At 35.6% G+C, this 20141-nt stretch overlaps 1 protein-coding gene across 8 annotated transcripts in view; it reads left to right on the forward strand.

Annotated features, from left to right (window-relative positions):
• The first annotated feature begins 1790 nt into the window (after nucleotides 1-1790).
• The window catches only part of LOC127833572 (peripheral plasma membrane protein CASK-like), a 184186-nt gene continuing 165835 nt past the window's right edge, over nucleotides 1791-20141 (forward strand). For 7 of the 8 annotated variants that reach the window (XM_052358899.1, XM_052358905.1, XM_052358901.1 and 4 more), the window contains exons 1-2: nucleotides 1793-1948; nucleotides 6850-6912. In XM_052358899.1, the coding sequence (XP_052214859.1) occupies nucleotides 6854-6912 (59 nt within the window). In that variant the 5' untranslated portion in view covers nucleotides 1793-1948; nucleotides 6850-6853. Of the gene's footprint in view, nucleotides 1949-6849; nucleotides 6913-20141 lie in introns of all 8 variants that reach the window. The other variant, XM_052358900.1, reaches the window with a different exon arrangement.

Here is a 20141-nt window from a genome sequence, read left to right on the forward strand (position 1 = left end):
GACATTTTCGATTTCAGAATTAAATATCTGGTTTATTTCGCATTTTCCGACACATGTTTTTATTCACTCTTATTTTAATTTATATTGAAATATATGTATTGTAAGTTTTTTTTACACATTTTATATAAATTCATAAATATTTGACAAAATCGTGCATACTGCCTTTAAGACTATTATGTCTTTTTTAGACTTGGCTAATTTCCATTTGCATTATCTATAGATTATTGGTGAAAAATAATCATTTATAAAAGACTGTAAATGACGCGCCTCTGTCGTGAAATTACACTGCCATATGATAGTATCTAGAGTAGATCCTCATACAACATTAAAATGTGAATAGAACTATATGCGTGATATTACACGGTATATATTCATGAGATTTTTGATTGAAATCGAGAACTCTAATCACCACTACTCATATTGATTTTATAAAAACTGGAGAAGATTATATTTCCCCCACAATATATCGGATAAAATCAACACTATAAACAAAAATATATAATTAGTGTACTGTAATCGTAAACAGTCAATTGAAAAATATATATCCGACAACATACGTATTAGGTTGCAGTTAACATTGTGGACTTATGCACGAAAATACGATTATAAGCGCGTATTTATGCTAATAGAGATCACGGTAATGTAAGCGAGCTTCATTTTTTCTGTATTTTTTTTGCGTTCAAAGATTGTGTTCATTCAAATGGACTTGTATAAAAGCATTTTACATTTAATTATACCGATATTTACCGATATTTTTCGCTGTAATGTTCTATTGTTTGAAATAACCAGTTTAAATCACTTATAATGGCATAATAATGTGCCAGATACAATTATGTGTTCATAAGTCATGGGAACGAGTTACTTACCAATTCCGAAGAACTAGTTGCTTAGATAGCAAGTACATTTCACATGTGTGCTATCATATATCGCTTATATCGGTTTGATGGCAATCATGTGCACTTATGTAGAAAACTGCTTCCTACACTACACTTCAAAGTATGGACATACATATGTGAATAGTCCAAGGCGAAGATCGAAGTTAAAAAAAGAAGTTATAGATCAAATATTAATGGACAATAATCGCACGGTCGTTCAAAATGGATAAACCCTAGATTGCATGTCACCTTGAAGAGTTGGCCAGTTATATATGTAGTATACATTATATATCTTTCACAAAGCCATTAAGCTTATAGTAATGTAATAATTGCGGCAATCATTGCAAAACGTTTTTACATTTTGTGGTCAGAAAGTATTAACCTCTTCCATGTGACATTCTCACTTAACCATGTTGTATCTCATTCCTTTAAAAACTGATTTGTCTTCGAAATGATGTATATTTTGTATTTTATTGCAAGTATGTATGTTTATGACAACGAGCTGCATATATGCTTAACTTAAGATAAACTATTATGTTCTGTTCTGTTTACAACCAATCAAATGATTGCGGACCATAAGTGAAATAGAGTCGCTATATGACCAAAATTTTCCAACAAATATTATTCAACTTTAATTTCTGCAAAAAAGGGTAAAATAATGACAAAAAATAAATTATATATTATTTATAATTCAAAAGGTTTATATTGAAATACAACGTGTATCACACTGGTAGACGTTATAACCAGGCTATACGTAGATTATAATTAAATAAAAAAAACAACATCCTGCAATAAGAATTTATGGGAGGTCAATCAGATGAAAGAAAATTTACCGAATCGGTAATTTACCAAATTTTCTATACCACAGCTAACATTCAGTGGTATTTGGCCTATGGACCATTTGATCGAGTAAATCTTGCGTAAACACCGTTAAATGTTGCTGTTTCCGGGTTTTATTTAGTACTTTCGACATGTTCTTGGTCTTCTTTGTGAGTTTATTCCTTTCATAGCTCCATCGCAGCTTGTTTGAACCTTACCTGTCAATGACCTCAATGTTACATTCTATAGAACAGGTGTGTATAATGCGCGTGCAAGCTAATGACAGCAGTTATTTTGACACCTGCTGATATTGTATCATCAATCATGGATTCATGCTTAGATTAATAAACTTTGCCTTGGTCAGCGGGTGATGTCATTTCACTATTGAGACTTATAGAACGTAATTTTTTATCCTATTCAATTGGTCCATTTTGTTGGAAACACCTCATGACTTTCCTGGACTTGTGTCTTGGAGTTTACAATGGTTGTCAAAGAGTTTGGTAAATAACCAGTTGGAGAAAATTATTTAACCATTAAACATGTTGTGAGTTTGATAAAGCCTAGGTCACAAACATGATGTATTGAGCTTTTGTCAAGATTTTTGTTGAAGACTTGTTGGGCGTACAGCTACTCCCACAGGTACTTGAAAAAAAAATTGGTCCTTATATATATCCCAGTGTGACCCAAATTCAATGATGTAACGGTTACATGAAACAATATTTAGCAAATAATGAAAGAAATAATGAAATGTTTAATAGCACAAAATAATAATTTTAAACTCTGATGTATTACTTTGAAATGATTCCAAGACAATAATCATCCATTTAATCGATACAAATAGAACATCGTCAAATTTAGGTGTCGTCGAATTTGGGTTACGGTAGGAATGGATATAATAAGAGGAAAGGTATCCAACGATGATTTCACAGGTGTATTGAATAACACAATGCAACAGCATAAACGACCAAACAATGCACACATATGTCGTTGTGGTTACCAGCAGGAAGGGTCCATCTATGATAAAACATCTTTTATTTGATGAAAATCGTCCAAGTATGTCCAAAACAGCCTAAAGTTTCACAAAGAGCACCCCAAAATGAAAGTATGTAATTCCGAACGTCCAGCTGTCAGTATTGAATGAAGGCGACTTTCGGTCGATTTTTCACAATAAAATAAGGTTAACTCCGCCGACAACATGACATTAGAACAAGCGCTTTAGTTGTGTTTGTCATGCTTCAAAAAATTCTCTCAAGGGCACCATACATACATCATTTAAAGAGCCTACCTAAAACCAACATCAGAATTTGCAAACAAATGTCATTTAGCTGATTGTTTTTAACCAGGTTTTCCGAAGGAAAAAACTGGTTATTAGATTGGCGAATGCGGGCGGGCTGGCTGGCTGGCTGGCGGGCTGGCGGAACAAGCTTGTCCGGGCCATAACTATGTCGTTCATTGTCAGATTTTAAAATCATTTGGCACATTTGTTCACCATCATTGGACGGTGTGTCGCGCGAAATAATTACGTAGATATCTCCAAGGTCAAGGTCACACTTTGAGTTCAAAGGTAAAAAATGGCCATAAATGAGCTTGTCCTGGCCATAACTATGTCATTCATTGTGAGATTTTAAAATCATTTGGCACATTTGTTCACCATCATGGGACGGTGTGTCGCACGAAAGAATCACGTCAATATCTCCAATGTCAAGGTCGCCACGACTAAAAATAGATTTAAAAAAAACAAAACTTACAAAGGGGGTTAATTTTGTTTGTTCATTTCAAAAGTTCAGTTTGAGTTTTCTCCCTTTATCAGATTTTTTTTTTCACAATGAAAACCTGGTTTTGTGACAATTTTGTCCCTTGTATACTTTTTGTTTTAAATCTGTTAAATAATTATATTCTGTATGTGTTTTTTAAACATTGTCGTGTATTTTGTGTAAAGGCTTAATTAGAACAGATTAAAGGCAGGGCTTTATTACCTGCAGCGCTTCCGTTAGCTTTTAAAAGTTAGAAGTCCTGACTTCCAAGCCGTAAATTTTGGACGTCCCAGACATAAATTTTGAAGTCCCACTTTTATTTCAGAATTTTAATATACGTACATGTTCCAACTCTATCCATTACCCGATAATCCAGTATTATTACGATTTATATTTTCAAAACCAAAATACGACCAATATTGACGTCTGCAACGTCCGCCATTTTGGCATATACAAATTGAATTGTGGGATGGGGGAATTCCCATTGAACATGCGTTAATCACGTGACATGATTTGAGAGCATAGAGCACGTTCATATTTAGTGATTACAACAAATCAACGACTTAACTGAAAATGTTTCATGTACCTCCTTTCAGAAAAGTTTGCGTAAGTGAAAGCGAATTTTGGAGTGTAAAAAAGCGTCTTTCTTTTAATTATACCGAGTACACTTAATTCTGAATCGCAATATAACTTGTCAGGTCATTCATGCATGTAGACCAATATGCTTAGTTTGGCAATTTCAAAACACGTTATTTAACTACTTGTTGCATTATGCGTTATGACAATCGGTATACAATTAACGTTATTCAATTTAAGTATATTCAAATGCTTATAAATCAAACGTGTAATCTGAAATCATTTCCAGATTTTATTATTCACGGAAAGTTAAGAACATTCTAGCAACAAATAAACATTTCCCGTGTATTTCGTGCACACATGAAAATCATGCAAAAATTAGACTTCACGTACAACGTCACGCCATCCTTCCTCGAGGAAAGCGTTGACTTAATTAAATTTGATTGCTAAATAAAAACTTCGTAGCGCAGAGGTCGCTAATATTATTGTATACAGCTTCACGTGGGGTCAGCATGTATTCTGCTGCCTAAGCGCTGATTGGCTGATACGCTTACCAAGAAGCATGTGATTGACAGCTGGAGAAATCAATATTGACCACTCGCTAAGAAAATTCATTGAAAACTGTAGCTCTTAGGCGGAGCAAAGACCTCTTTGGGCGGAGTTAACGGTCTAAATAACCCGATTTACTGTTGACATTTTGTGCGTGTTGTGTATTCGCAAACAGCGTACATGTGGATTATCGGACGTCCAAGGGACTTCCACCATTTGCATAATGGACGTACGACTGCCGTTTTCGGGCGTAATTTACGCCCGGACGTCCACTAACGGAAGCGCTGACCTGTTTTTGTGAAGCGGCCTTGGCCCCCCAATTTTGTGAAGCGGCCTTGGCCCCCCAATTTTGTGAAGCGGCCTTGTAAAAAATGAGCTGCGCTCTGTTCAAAATTGTGAAAAAAGTCACAAACTTTCTGAAAATTGTTTAAATTTGAGTCGGGAACTTCTTGAAATTGTGAAAATTTGATTCATTTCCCCAAATTGTGAAAAACAGCCATTCTCACAAAAAAAAGCCCTGGAAAGCATGCCTAAATTAGATTTCATGTTCAAAACACGTCATTCTTTCTGGAGGAAAGTGTGGGCTTTAATATTTGATTGCTGATTTAAAAAAATTGTAGCGCTTTTTATGTCCCCCACTCCCAGTCTATACTGGGGGACATATTGTTTTGGCCCTGTCTGTTTGTTGGTTTGTTTGTGTCAAACTTTAACAGTTGCCATAACTTTTGCAATATTGAAGATAGCAACTTCATATTTGGCATGCATGTTTATCCCATGGAGCTGCACATTTTGAGTGGTGAAAGGTCAAGGTCAAGTTCATCCTTTAAGGTCAAAAGTCAAATATATGGGGGGACATTGTGTTTCACAAACACATATTGTTTTGTTGTTAAAAATGTGGAAACTTTTTCGCTGCAGTCGTTTAGATAAGACTTAATTGATCAGGGCCCTCGTTTGGCCGTTTTTACCGCCAAATATCGGAGGCTTCCCCCATGAAAAAAGTATACTTTTTCCCCTATTTCAGCTTAAAATTTCCCCCTCCAAAAAAAAATAATATATTTTTTTGAATTTTATACCTATGTTGCCAGCTGGTATGGTGCTACTAACCTTTGATTAAATGTATATTTATTAGGGCTGCAACAATATACCGGTATATCGGTATATATCGCAATACGCAATCCGCATATTGTATTGCGATATGATTTTCATCATACTGGTACGAAAATTTTACAAAAATTCATTCACATTTCGTCCAGAAAAGCCATCCGAAATAATGATAAAAAAGTAAACAAAACAAAGCAGTGTAAATTATTTTTTACGTAAAAAAAGCATTCTAAAAAGTGTATTATACGGAGTAGCGTTGTTACATGGGAGCATTCATTCGATGCTTTTGAACAGATTATCGTTGAATTAATTGCGCACAGCTGTAAATGTTTCGTTCGATTCTGATTTGAGCATTATTTGTAATCCGAATTTCGGAAACACGCTTCCAAATTTGAATGCTAACGCGACAATAAAAAATTATAGCGTCAAATAAAAAGTGCTTTATCCTTTGTCTCAATAAAAAGCGCGCGAAAATTATACAGACATGTAGAACGTCGCATGGAAAGTATGGGTGTATTTTGTGTTGTATAAAAACGGGAACATCACGTCAGCTGAATTACGCGTGTTCAGTGGGAAAAACGCCCCGGTTGGACGTTATTTCATCACATCTCTAAATAGTAACAATTGCAAAAATGTATTTGATACTTAAGAAAATTTGCAAATGTTTGTGTTTCTTATTATTCTTGAGCACATTTATAGTAAATATTTACCAGAATTTGCTTTAAAATTGGAATTTATGGGATTATTGGGTAATTGGCAAGTTATAATTTTGGTACAAGTTAGCAATATATTGCGATATATTGCAATACGGGTTTTTGAACTGACAATATATTGCAATACGGTTTTTGGCGTATTGTTGCAGCACTAATATTTATCAAGATCACATTAAAATATAGCAATTTTACGTGCTGAATGGTTGGTGAAAAGATCTTCTAAAATTCCCCTTTTCGCCCAAAACGATGCGAAATTCCCTCCTCTAAGGGCCCCGGCCTCAATCCCCCAAAGTGTAGAGAGGGCCCTGTTGATCTGTGACATGTGCACTTATTGTATATGCACCCCTGCATGACTTTAAACCCCTTTTTGAAGTCAGTCCATGCCAATTAATGTTAAGAAATGCTCTTTTTCTCACGTATGTATTGTGAAATATTTAACAATTTCTAAATCCACCTTTTCAGAAGAATGGCAGATGACGAGATATTGTTTGATGAAGTTTATGAACTCAAGGAAGACATTGGAAGGTAAGACATGGAGTTCAAATATTCACTATGTTGAAGATGCGTGTTTTAGAGTGATAGTCATCCATTTTGTTAGGAACAAAGTGGTGTAGCTCACAAAATTGCTGAATGATTGAATGAGCTTATCACTTAATGTGTCTGTAAGGTTGTTTAGCTTGACAAATTCTTAAAATCGGTATTAGAAACAAAAAACTTTGTGAATGGCAATCTGATTCAGTGAACAAAGATAGCATTGCATTTTTTTCTGTAAGCAAATAAATGTCTTTGATAATAGTGGTATATTCACTTGCTTCAAGTAATGCTGAATGCTTTTATAATACTGTGCACAATTACAATCACATAAAAAATGAAACGCATATGGCGCATATACAAGTAGCCATGTAGAAAGTATTCTGTATTGATAATTTCATAATTGAAAGGCCAATACAAGCAAAGCATGTTGCCATGTTGTCTACTGTAATCTGAATGTGACTAGCTTATAGCAATCTAGCAGTTGCATGTATTATTTTGCCAAAGTTCATCAAGCCATGAAATATTACAAAGGGAAGTAATTCTTACACCAGGTGTATTTATAAACAGATAGTTTTAAGTCTTGTTCATGAAACTGAACAAAATTCTATAGGTTGCTTGTATTTCATAAATTTTTCATTTGAGTATCTTGTGAAAACAGAGGTATGAAGAGTCCCCAGTATCTTTTTATCCCCCCGGTAGGGTGGCATATGGCAGTCGCACTGTCCACCCGTCTGTCTGTCCGTCATACTTTTGCGTTTAGGTTTTGAAAAATGCTCATAACTTCTATGTCCCTTCAGATGTAACCTTCATATTTGGATGCATGTGTATATAGACAAGGCCTTTCCATATGCACACACATTTTGACCCCTTTTACCTTGACCTTGAACTTAGGGTCTGCGTCTAGGTTTCGAAATCAGCGTTTAGGTTTCGAAAAAGCATTTTTCGGGGGCATGTGATGGAGACAGCTCTTGTTTGGTTATTAAATTTATAATCTTGAACAGATTTTTTCACAGATTTGCAAAATAAAAACAGTCATCTATCAGTGTTCTCCGGAAGCACAGGCAGTCAACAATTTCACCGGTTACTGACAATCTTGGCGTCTTCTACTTGTCCCCAAAATATCAATTCAAAACAGCGCAAAATCGCCCATTTTATTTCTACTGCTTCTAACTTTTACTCTTATTCCTCCATATACAAGATACGAAGATCGAAACACAATATAACTATATATGAACAAGGGTTCAGGTAAATACAAACATAAACGATGTATATGGATGTTAACATCAACATCAGCAAAAAAGAGAGAACTTTATAAACATTATTTTTTAGTAAAATCGCGATGCTTTGTTATTTTTTGTTACTTAGAAGAGTCTCCAAGTTGTCCTATTCTAGGAGGCAAAAGCGAAACTTTAGTCCGGCAGCCAGGAGTATTGTGTTGTCATGAACATTATGTTAAGTTAGATATATAACCAGCCAATCTCTAGCCTAGCACTGAAACACGAAATTACTAGACAGACGATGCCTGGCTGTAAAAAAAGACTATTTAAGTGTACTGTACCGGTATATAACATATCTTAATATAATCGCAAGGTAATCATTTAGTGAGTCCTCTACTGTAAACACATTTTGCAGACTAGTGATGAAAGTCTTGTATGATTAAGTTGTCATAGTTTATGTCAAGAAACATCCGGAGTATATAATTGCACTGGTCAGAAAGTCAAGAGCGACACATCTGGTTAAAAGCACTAAGTCTGTTTGTGTCTATTATGGTATTCCACAGCTGTTCACGAGTGTTAGAATTCATATTACAGAGCAGAGTACGATGGTGCACTATATTCAAATTTACTCCATTACAAAGTGCACATGTATTGATATACGCGGGTATAGTAAGTCGCCCAAATTACTCGCATTGTCTTACTACAGAGAGAGGAGAGTTCATGATTATTTCTGGCGATAGTCCATAAACCACACACGATGGACCATAATATTGTTGAGCTAAGGGTACTTCCCCAAACACTCTTGAAACAGGTATAGAAAAACAGTAAAAGTACCAGTACCGGTTATGAATATTCATGATATATGTATATCAGAATGTATAAAATAGTGAAGAATAAATACTAATATTACTTTCATAGTGTTTAAAATACTCCTTCAATATGAAAAGCCTGCATGGTCCAGTGATAGCATGCTAGCTTTGGCTTCTTAAGGTCCTGGGTTTGAATCCTTGGACAGGCAATATGTTTCATTACACTGTTACTTGGTTTTATATTTATATGAGACTTTTTGTTCCTTTCTTAACTATTGAAGACTTTTCCAAGTATGACATATTTGTTATGCTCCCCTTCAAAGAAGAGGTGGTATATTGTTTTGCTCATGTCGGTCCGTCTGTCCGTCCGTATGTACGTCCGTATGTCCGTCCACCAGATGGTTTCCGGATGATAACTTGAGAACGCTTAGGCCTAAGATCATGAAACTTCATAGGTACATTGATCATGACTCGCAGATGACCCCTATTGATTTTCAGGTCACTAGGTCAAAGGTCAAGGTCACGGTGACCCGAAGTAGTAAAATGGTTTCCGGATGATTACTCAAGAACGCTTATGCCAAGGATCATGACACTTCATAGGTACATTGATCATGACTCGCAGATGACCCCTATTGACTTTCAGTTAACTAGGTCAAAGGTCAAGGTGACTTGACACAGTAAAATGGTTTCAGGATGATAACATAAGAAAGCTTACGCCTAGGATGATGAAACTTCATAGGTACATTGATCATGACTCGCAGATGACCCCTATTGATTTTGAGGTCACCAGGTCAAAGGTCAAACTCACAGTGCCAAAAAACGTATTCACACAATGGCTGCCACTACAACTGACAGCCCATATGGGGGGCATGCATGTTTTACAAACAGCCCTTGTTAATAAATACATTAATGACACTTTAAAAATACAAAAAATGTTTGATTTGGGAAAAATACATACTTTTTTCTATTTGGGAATGTGGCTGTTTACCCGCCCAAAATTTGAAAAAACTACCAGATGAGCCCGTGCACAGGCTTATCTGGGACAACACTTTACCCACTAGCACTTAGCCCAGTTTTCCCAAAACATGGCTCATTTATCTGATGTTATATTATAAGTTTGCTCTACTGAAAAAATCAGATCTTTGGAATCACACCTACTCTGAAATTAGGGCAAATTTCCATGGTATACGTTTATTGATTAATAATTGAGCCTCGGTGATTTCTGAATTCCTCCTGACACATAAAGCTGTATTTCATTTCCTTTTCATTGTTAAGAGACTTTATCCTTATTAACATTAAGCTGTTTCTTATTGGGTTTTGTATGCAATTATTACACAATTTGTACTGGTTTTATTTCCTCTAGATTTTTTCCCTGTGTAATTTTTTTTGGACATAAGAGTTTATCAATTGTAGCTTGTATCTGTACATTGTCAAGTAAACAGTTTTGTATATTTATGTTAGGTTTTGTATGAGCACACTTTTAAATGTATGCAAACTTTTAAAGATTTGATTTGTAAACAAGGGCTGTTTGTAAAACATGCATGCCCCCCATATGGGCTGTCTGTTGTAGTGACAGCCATTGTGTGAATACGTTTTTTGTCACTGTGACCTTGACCTTTGACCTATAGTGACCTGAAAATCAATAGGGGTCATCTGCGAGTCATGATCAATCTACCTATCAAGTTTCATGATCCTAGGCATAAGCGTTCTTCAGTTATCATCTGGAAACCATTTTACTATTTCGGGTCACTGTGACCTTGACCTTTGACCTAGTGACCTGAAAATCAATAGGGGTAATCTGCGAGTCATGATCAATCTACCTCTCAAGTTTCATGATCCTAGGCATAAGCGTTCTTGAGTTATCATCCGGAAACCATTTTACTATTTCAGGTCACCGTGACCTTGACCTTTGACCTAGTGACCTCAAAATCAATAGGGGTCATCTGCGAGTCATTATCAATCTACCTATCAAGTTTCATGATCCTAGGCATAAGCGTTCTTCAGTTATCATCCGGAAACCATTTTACTATTTCGGGTCACCGTGACCTTGACCTTTGATCTAGTGACCTGAAAATCAATAGGGGTAATCTGCGAGTCATGATCAATCTACCTATCAAGTTTCATGATCCTAGGCATAAGCGTTCTTGAGTTATCATCCGGAAACCATTTTACTATTTCAGGTCACCGTGACCTTGACCTTTGACCTAGTGACCTCAAAATCAATAGGGGTCATTTGCGAGTCATGATCAATCTACCTATCAAGTTTCATGATCCTAGGCATAAGCGTTCTTGAGTTATCATCTGGAAACCATTTTACTATTTCGGGTCACCGTGACCTTGACCTTTGATCTAGTGACCTGAAAATCAATAGGGGTCATATGCGAGTCATGATCAATGTACCTATGAAGTTTCATGATCCTAGCCATAAGCGTTCTTCAGTTATCATCCGGAAACCATTTTACTATTTCGGGTCACCGTGACCTTGACCTTTGACCTAGTGACCTGAAAATCAATAGGGGTCATCTGCGAGTCATGATCAATCTACCTCTCAAGTTTCATGATCCTAGGCATAAGCCTTCTTCAGTTATCATCCAGGAACCATTTTCTAATTTGGGTCACCGAGACCTTGACCTTTGACCTAGTGACCTGAAAATCAATAGGGGTCATCTGCGAGTCATGATCAATCTACCTATGAAGTTTCATGATCCTAGGCATATGCGTTCTTCAGTTATCATCCGGAAACGATTTTACTATTTCGGGTCACCGTGACCTTGACCTTTGACCTAGTGACCTCAAATTCAGTAGGGGTCATCTGCGAGTCATGATCAATGTACCTATGAAGTTTCATGATCCTAGGCCTAAGTGGTCTTGAGTTATCATCCGGAAACCATCTGGTGGACGGAAATATGGATGGACGGACCGACATGAGCAAAACAATATACCCCCTCTTCTTCGAAGTGGGGCATAAATATAAGAATGCAAAACTTGCATTAGCAAGGTCAGTGATAGTATACCATTTGATAGCATATGACAACTGTTTGATAATATTTAAAAAGAATAAGTGTGTGAAAATCCTGCTGTATGCACATGTTGTCGAATTGCATACAATTAACTTACACTTGCATAATACATTTTGCAGCTATGTGACATCGCATGTCAATGAGTAGAAATGTCCTGCAAATGAATTAAATCAATTAAAGAAATGCTTTTAAATGGCTAATTGACAAGCCACTTGGCCATCCGTACTGTTTTGAATTGAAAGTCATATTATGTTTGATATGAGTGATCCAGGTGTTGAAACAACAGGATCATTCCAAATTTTGCATGTATTTTGCTTTTATAACGCTCTATATTTTTATACATTTTAAATTATGATAATTCATAGATGCATGAAGCTGTATTTTCAGTATGAGTCTAAAAAGTATTTCACTCGATGTTTTAAGATATTCTTGTTTTCTAAACCTGTGAAAAAAAAGGAAAATTGTTATTTCGATAATCTGTGAGCTAGTCCCTTTAATATAGTTTTATGTGCACATTTATACTTACTTATAGATTGTTTGTCAGGATTTAGTTGTCATGGACCAGTATCCAGAGATGCATGGCTCTGCCCACTTTTTTCTAAAATTAAGCATTTATTCTGTAACTTGACACACTTTGTTTGTAAAACAATGAAGTGTATCTTTTTTTTGATCCGATTGTTTGATTGGCAGCTGGCAATAGGACAATGCTTAGTGACCTCAATGAGACTGGCAGCTCATTAAGATGGCTTTCATAGATTGTTTCCTTTGCAAATAGTTCAGTACTGACTTAATATGTACATAAGATACATTATAAGATACATTAATCTGTCATGTTTTATTTTTGCTTAGATTTCTATTTGCTTTGATCAGTTGGTAGATTTTATGTTTTGTATGGTTTAGCTTTCTCAAAATTAGCATGTCAATAAGAGGTTCTACTGGCCAATGTTGCCTACATGCCAAAAATAAGAGCAAGAGTCTACAATATTAAGAATTCAGAAAATTGTGGTGCTACAATTATTGTTTTTTGTTTTTCTGTATTGATGACATATTTCTGAATCTGAACAATATGCCTACTTAATAGAGGATGAGAAATACAATATACGTACAATACAAGTTAAAAGCCACTTTCTACCAGCCTTGCAAACTTCTGTGCTCCAGTTTTGGACTAAATGGAAGGGCGCCCAGCCCTGTCCATTCTGAGGCCTGCCCTGCCCTTTTATTTATATAACTTTTTTTTTTTTGAGACATATTAATTTATAAATGTCGTATTTCATTGATATTATTTATTACTCATTGTTTACATTTTATTTACATGGTGTAATAATAATGGAAAATATATTGTTACAATTATTAATAATATAAAATTAATATACAACAGGGAGCATTCCGGATACCACCAAGTGCTGGAAAGTGCCCTTTTAACAAAATACTGCACGCTCGATAGTGCCCTTTTTACAAAATAGCCCCTCCTGCCCTTTTCAAATCCTAGCTGGAGCACTGAACTTTGTTGTCACTCTATGTTTTATGTTTCTAAAAGTCATTGCAACCAAGACATGATTTTTCTCAAACTAAAGAATGATTGTCAAAATTATTTATATAGTTTGTGAATGTTGAGCTTAATAATATTTTGTTGGAAAACAAACACTGCCAATGTTAATACATACACTGCTGATTCCTTATAACCTGGTGTGGAGGTATGAGTGCCTCTACGACCCCCAGAGCTATGCCTGCGTGAGCTGGACATCCCATCACAAGGAAAACTCGGAAAATAAATACATGTAAACTACTGTTGAAGACGGATGCTCAGGGTCATAGTATGCGTAACAACAGTGCAAACCTTTCCACTCCTATGATGGTGATCAACAAGAAGAAAATGTTACCCTCAGGAGCACACAAATTATTGAAATATGCTTTTTGTTAAGAGCAGTATGTTTTTTGCGTCATGAAACATCAATCATGGATACTTCTCATGGATCAGCTGGCGTTCTTCTTATCTGAAAATGGGATTGTCCAATCAGGCGTATTTTGGAGATCACAATCAACCAAGACTGGGCAAGTAGAGTTTAACACCCCTGCAAAGGGAGAAATTGAAAATATAAACTATTATCTCCTTATTTTATGCTTAATGGTCAAATTTAGAACTATGTTTTTTGTTCCAATTTTATACGGTAAATAAAGCATTGTTTCATGAGTCCTAAAACAATTATGAAATGATGTCATCCTTTTGCAGTGCAAAGAAATTTTTCGCTTTTTCCCAAATGAATAGAACAATAGAAAAAAAACATTAAAACAAAGAATATCATATTTGAGAATCACAGTATAATGTTGAAATTTATTTCACTGGTCATCATAGAAAATATAAACTTATTGAGTATTAATATTTCCATTAGCAGTCATGAAATAAAACACTTCATTTAACAGAAATGTAAATTATCCTGTATATGCAGAATTAAGTTCAGTCACATTCTTTTGTATACAGTACACATATTAATCATACAAAGTATATTCCTCTGAAGTCCAGATTATGGGTTTATGTTATTTGTGGTTGCATACATGAACTGTAGTTTTTCTATAATTCAAAGTGCTGCTCATTTCCATTGGCAGACCGTAATGGGCATGCTTCAACAGAAGGGCTATTTACTACCAAATCAACCGCCCCTGTAATGCATTGATTGTGGTTTGTATGGGGAGAATTTTGTATGCTAATAAGCATGTTGGTTGAACTGGCTTCTTGAATTTATAGACACACTACTTTTAATGGTAGTTATTATAAAACACAAGATTTCAACTATGAAATAATTATTTAGTGGGAAATATTTTGTATATTTCAGGATGTCTAAATTGTATCCTCGAACGTTTTTCTAAGAATTGTAGGGATCCATTATGTACTGATGATTTTTATGCCCCCTTTCGAAGAAAAGGGGGTATATAGTTTTCGCACTGTCTGTAAGTCTGTCTTGTCAGTCTGTCACACTTTTCGTGTCCGCTCTCTAATTCAAATAGTTTTCATTCTATCTTTACGAAACTTGGTCAGAAGTTGTATCTAGACAATATCTAGGTATAGTTCGAATATGTGTCATGGCGGGTTAAAAACTAGGGTGGGGTCAAAAAAGCAAATCCAAGGGAAGTAATAACCTATAAATGGACATAATTATCTGACCCGCCAAATTATATATTTTTGTTAAATAAATCAAAGCGGCACAGTAGGCGACATTGTGTTTTTGACAAACACATCGTGGTAAAAGGTCAAGGTCAAGGTCATCCTTCAAGGTCTTAGGTAAAAAATACAAATCCAAGGGAAGTAATAAGCTTTAAAGGGAGATAATTATTCAATATTGAACATGGCAACTTGATATTTGGCATGCATGTGTATCTCATGGAGCTGCACATTTTGAGTGGTGAATCTACAGTCACGGTAGTGGCTTTTAATTATTTGCTACTAAAAATAGAGATTTGTTAGAGACAAATATTTTCAAGGGAAGTAATTTATATAATTATAAATCTCAGATTATATATTTCCTTTCCAAGAATTTAAGTTCTTTTCACAGTTACTGTACAGATTTTTTATTTTGATTATTTATAACTGAAATGATTGATTTGTCATTTTTTTTAAAATGATATAGTTATCATTTCTTTCCTGTACTAATTTGTGAATGGTAGGGTTCATTACATACAATGTACCTTTAGACTTATGTCCATAGATGATTTCTATACCTGCCAAATGATAAAAAGAAATTTTATTTCAAGCGGCGCAGTAGGGGGCATTGTGTTTCAGTAAAGTGCAACCGCGTGTTTGAATGGTTAGAAAAATGTTGGATCATAGGGCCCTTGTTTTGCACTTTTTACCGCGGAATATCGGTGGCTTCCTCCATGAAAATAGTATACTTTTTACCCCTATTTCAGCTTAAAATCCCCCCCTCCAAAAAAAAGATTTTTTTTATTTTTTTTTACTTTTATACCTATGTTGCCAGCTGGTATTGTGCTACTAAACCCCCCCCCCCCCGCCCCCCCCCCTCTAAGCCCAATCCCCCAAAGTGTAGCAAGGGCCCTGGATCAGTGTGGGGACTAATATAACAAATGCGCGGTTGCACTTTACTGAAAAAATACTAATTTGTTTAAAAAGATCATGATACCTATAGAAAACTCTCACGAATGAGCAGGCTCTCCACTTTATCCCTTTAAAAATGGTGAAATATTTAAAAGACATCATTAAAAAAGTTAACTGGGTCGCGCTTTATTCTCCCAACACAGATCTTAAAAAGTCACTTGGTATAGGCACCCTGTTTATGTCACAAAGGTTTTGCAAACAACACACATTTAAACAAACAAACATAATCCTATAAAATATATAGCTCATGTATCTTTTTTTGTTGTGTTAAAAAGCGCGCAAAAATTGGCGTGGCTGTATAGTTTACACTGTTGAAGAAAAAACTTTGTAGCGAAGAGAATGCTGTATCTTTGATGTTATGCTCATTTAGGTAGTTTATTATTGAAACAGATAATGTTCTGTGTACTGATTTACAGGAAAGTCTGGTCAAGACTGGATTTAATTTTGGTTATTGTGAAATCATGATCAGCAGTATTAGACTGCGATGTTTTGACAAAACAGAAACTGATACAAATTTGCGAATGCAACGGCTTGCCAATATGGTCAATCATTACCAGTAATACATTGTTACTGAATGACCTTATTGTTTAAATTAATATGTTCAAATAAATTTAATGGAGAAAATATATAAAGACATTGAACATGTGAGAGAACAAATGACAGCATTTGTCATGCCCCCGGATCGAATGATCGGGGGTATATTGTTTTTGGCCTGTCTGTCTGTCATTGTATGTGTGTGTCTGCCTGTCTGTCCCAAAACGTTAACCTTTTTCATAACTTTTGCAATATTTAAGATAGCAACTTGATATTTGGCATGCATGTGTATCTCATGGAGCTGCACATTTTGAGTGGTGAAAGGTCAAGGTCATCCTTCAAGCTCAAAGGTCAAATATATGACTTCAAAGCGCAGTAGGGGGCATTGTGTTTCACAAACACAGCTCTTGTTTTAGCTCTGAATGTGTGTGAAAACCAGCGGCGCTTACAAACTTGTATGATGCTTTTTCATTTCAACTGTTAGACAAGATCTTTTAAACAACTAAACATAAATAAATAAACATTGACTTAAATTTTTTATTGATGACATTAACAAGAAAAGAAGCTCTGTCATTGTTCGTGCCATCCGAGCCATTGTTGGTCTGCCTTTCATCAATAACAATGTCTAGTTGTCTTGGTAATTTCATGCTCATCATAATGAAAATAAGGTTTGGCCATCTCTTTTAAAAACTCCATGGTACACAAACCAACAGATAGAAAAACTTAATTGAGGAAATCGTTTTTTATGCCCCCAGATCGAAAGATCGGGGGCATATTATTTTTGGCCTGTCTGTCTGTCTGTCCTTCATTAATTCATTGTGTGTGTCCCAAAACTTATTCCTTGGTTAAAGTTTTGCAATAACTTTTGCATTATTGAAGATAGCAACTTGATATTTGGCATGTACAGCACAGCTAACGCGGAACAAACATATTTAGCGATCCGCAGAGTCAAGGCGCAACGAGTCGATGCCGAATCAGCTGTTGAAGCTGCGTCAGTATGCGGTGGCACGTTGCATTTTGCAGCGCTGCTTCGCATCCGCCAGGACATGCCGAGGCAAGCCGCGATCCGCGATATGACGCCGAGTCGATGCTCATCTTAAAATAAAAAGCTTTTAAAAATGAAAAGTTAGTCAATACATTTAAAATGAATACTTATAATCATATTTAAAATCATAATTAATTATTATGTATCTATTACTGCATGCTTACTATTTTTTCTGTTGCTACTCATTACCCAATAATCCTGTATATTTCAGTTTTAAAGCAAATTCTTGTAAATATTTACAATAAAAATGCACAAGAATTTTAAGAAACACAAACTTTCGCCATTTTTCTTAAGTGTCAAATACATTTTGGCATTTGTTTCTATTGAAAGATGTTATAAAATAACGTCCATTCGGGGCGTTTTTTTTCTGCCTGACGTGATGTTCATTTTCTTTATACAACACAAAATACACCCACACTTTCCATGCGACGTTCTACATGTCTGCATTATTTTCGCACGCTTTTTATTGAGACAAAGGATAAAGCACTGTTTATTTGTTAATGTCCCGTTAGCATTAAAATTCGGAAGCGTGTTTTGGATTAAAATTGAATAATGCTCATTAATGAGGATCAAACGAAACATTTACAGTTTTGTGTAATTAATTTAACGATAATGTGTTAAAGCGCATTACGTGTCGAATATATTTGAGGACATGATATTATATAAATAGTCTATAAAGCATCATATAACAATCATATCCGCTTATTAAAACATGAAAATAATAACTATAAAAGTAGCGTAAATCTAAGTTTCGACGCTTCACAAATGTACATGAAGGTGTATATCTTTGCACTCGATCCCCTGCGTACGTATGCAGCGGATTTATTCCGCGAAAGTACGCCAGGTAAATACAGACTCGCCGTTATTGCGTGGATTGATGCCGAGTGCCTCGGCGATACGCTGCCTGAACACACGATCCAACCGCCAAGTACTAACGATTCTGGCCATGGTGTGATCGTGGATTATGATGGTTCCGTGTTGGCTGTATTGTATGTGTATCTCATGGAGCTGCACATTTGAGTGGTGAAAGGTCAAGGTCATCCTTCAAGGTCAAAGGTCAAATATATGGCTTAAAAGGGGCGCAATAGGGGGCATTGTGTTTCTGACAAACACATCTCTTGTTTAATCCTCCGCTGCCATTATACCAACAATAATAGTCTGAAAAACAAACCAATAAACTAATAAACAAATTTCATATACCCAATTGAAGTACAATTTGCAAACCAGTTTGGCTAAGCAAACTTTAAGCAAGTAGTTACCACGCAAATCTTTTGCAAATAAAACTTGCCATATATATCGGTTATGCAATTTCAAAATTCAATTTCCTACATTGCAAATGTGTGTGTTTATGAAATCTTTAACATAGGTATCATCAATATTGGCCAGATGTTGCTTTTTAAAGTATAAATCTTAATTACAGTCCACTCTCGTTATCTCAACATCGGATATCTTGATATTCTCGATATGTCCAAGTAAGTTCAATGTCCCAACTATTTTCCTTCTTTATCTATATAAATAAACATCGCATATCTCGATTTTCGTTATGTCGAATAATTCGATATCTCGATATAAAATTTTGTCCCGAGTCCCGATATACATGTTTTTACCGTGGTTTATCTCGAAGTGCGAATAACTGTTCCAGTGTCGGCAAAAGGTGTGAACAAATGTCTTTGATTCTTCACCGCCCCTCTTCGCCCAGCTGCACACGATACTGTGCGGTAGGAAATTTATCCGTTCATTGCATCAATGATCACACGTGTGTAATGTCGTTAGCCCTTAACACTTAAGTAAGGCCTGTCACTTTTACTGTCACTTTAACATCAGTTAACTGCAATTAATACACAGGCTGTATGTAGATCTGGCGATGTTCAGTAATAAAGATAATAAAGACAAGACTCAAAATGGCTTTTCATTTTTATTTGATCCTGTACTAATAATCGATTGAACTTAGCATTTCAAACTACAAAATGTGCATGTACAGTTCAGTATTCCGGAACGTGATTTACGCATGTTCAGATGGAAAACCCTCGTCTTGATTGGACGTCAATTGCATCATAACTTTAAATAGCAACATTACCGGATGTTTACTCGACAGTTTAGAAAAATTATAACCGCATGTGTTCATGCAATTCTGTAATACTTAAAACGTCATTTAAGCATTTAAATAGCAAAATTAATCATACCTCGTAAAAACGCGTATATATCAGGTAGAGAGTATTATGCCACACGATGACGGCTTTAGTTAAACCACTTAGCAGGTATTTAGGTGTTAAAAAACAAGGTAAATTTTCGTCTCATTTTTTCTTTGAAAACGCCTAATCGGATATCTCGAACTCTCGTTATCTCGATATTTTTTCTTGTTCCCGCCGACTTCGAGATAACGAGAGTGGACTGTTAATAGTATGAGAGGGCTGCAAGTCGGAAATTCTGATTGAGACTGCAAGATTTATATTTCTTCAGCTACATATGCTTTGGAGAATTATTTTA

This window comes from Dreissena polymorpha, chromosome 6 (genome assembly GCF_020536995.1).
Source record: "Dreissena polymorpha isolate Duluth1 chromosome 6, UMN_Dpol_1.0, whole genome shotgun sequence".
NCBI lineage: Eukaryota > Metazoa > Mollusca > Bivalvia > Myida > Dreissenidae > Dreissena > Dreissena polymorpha.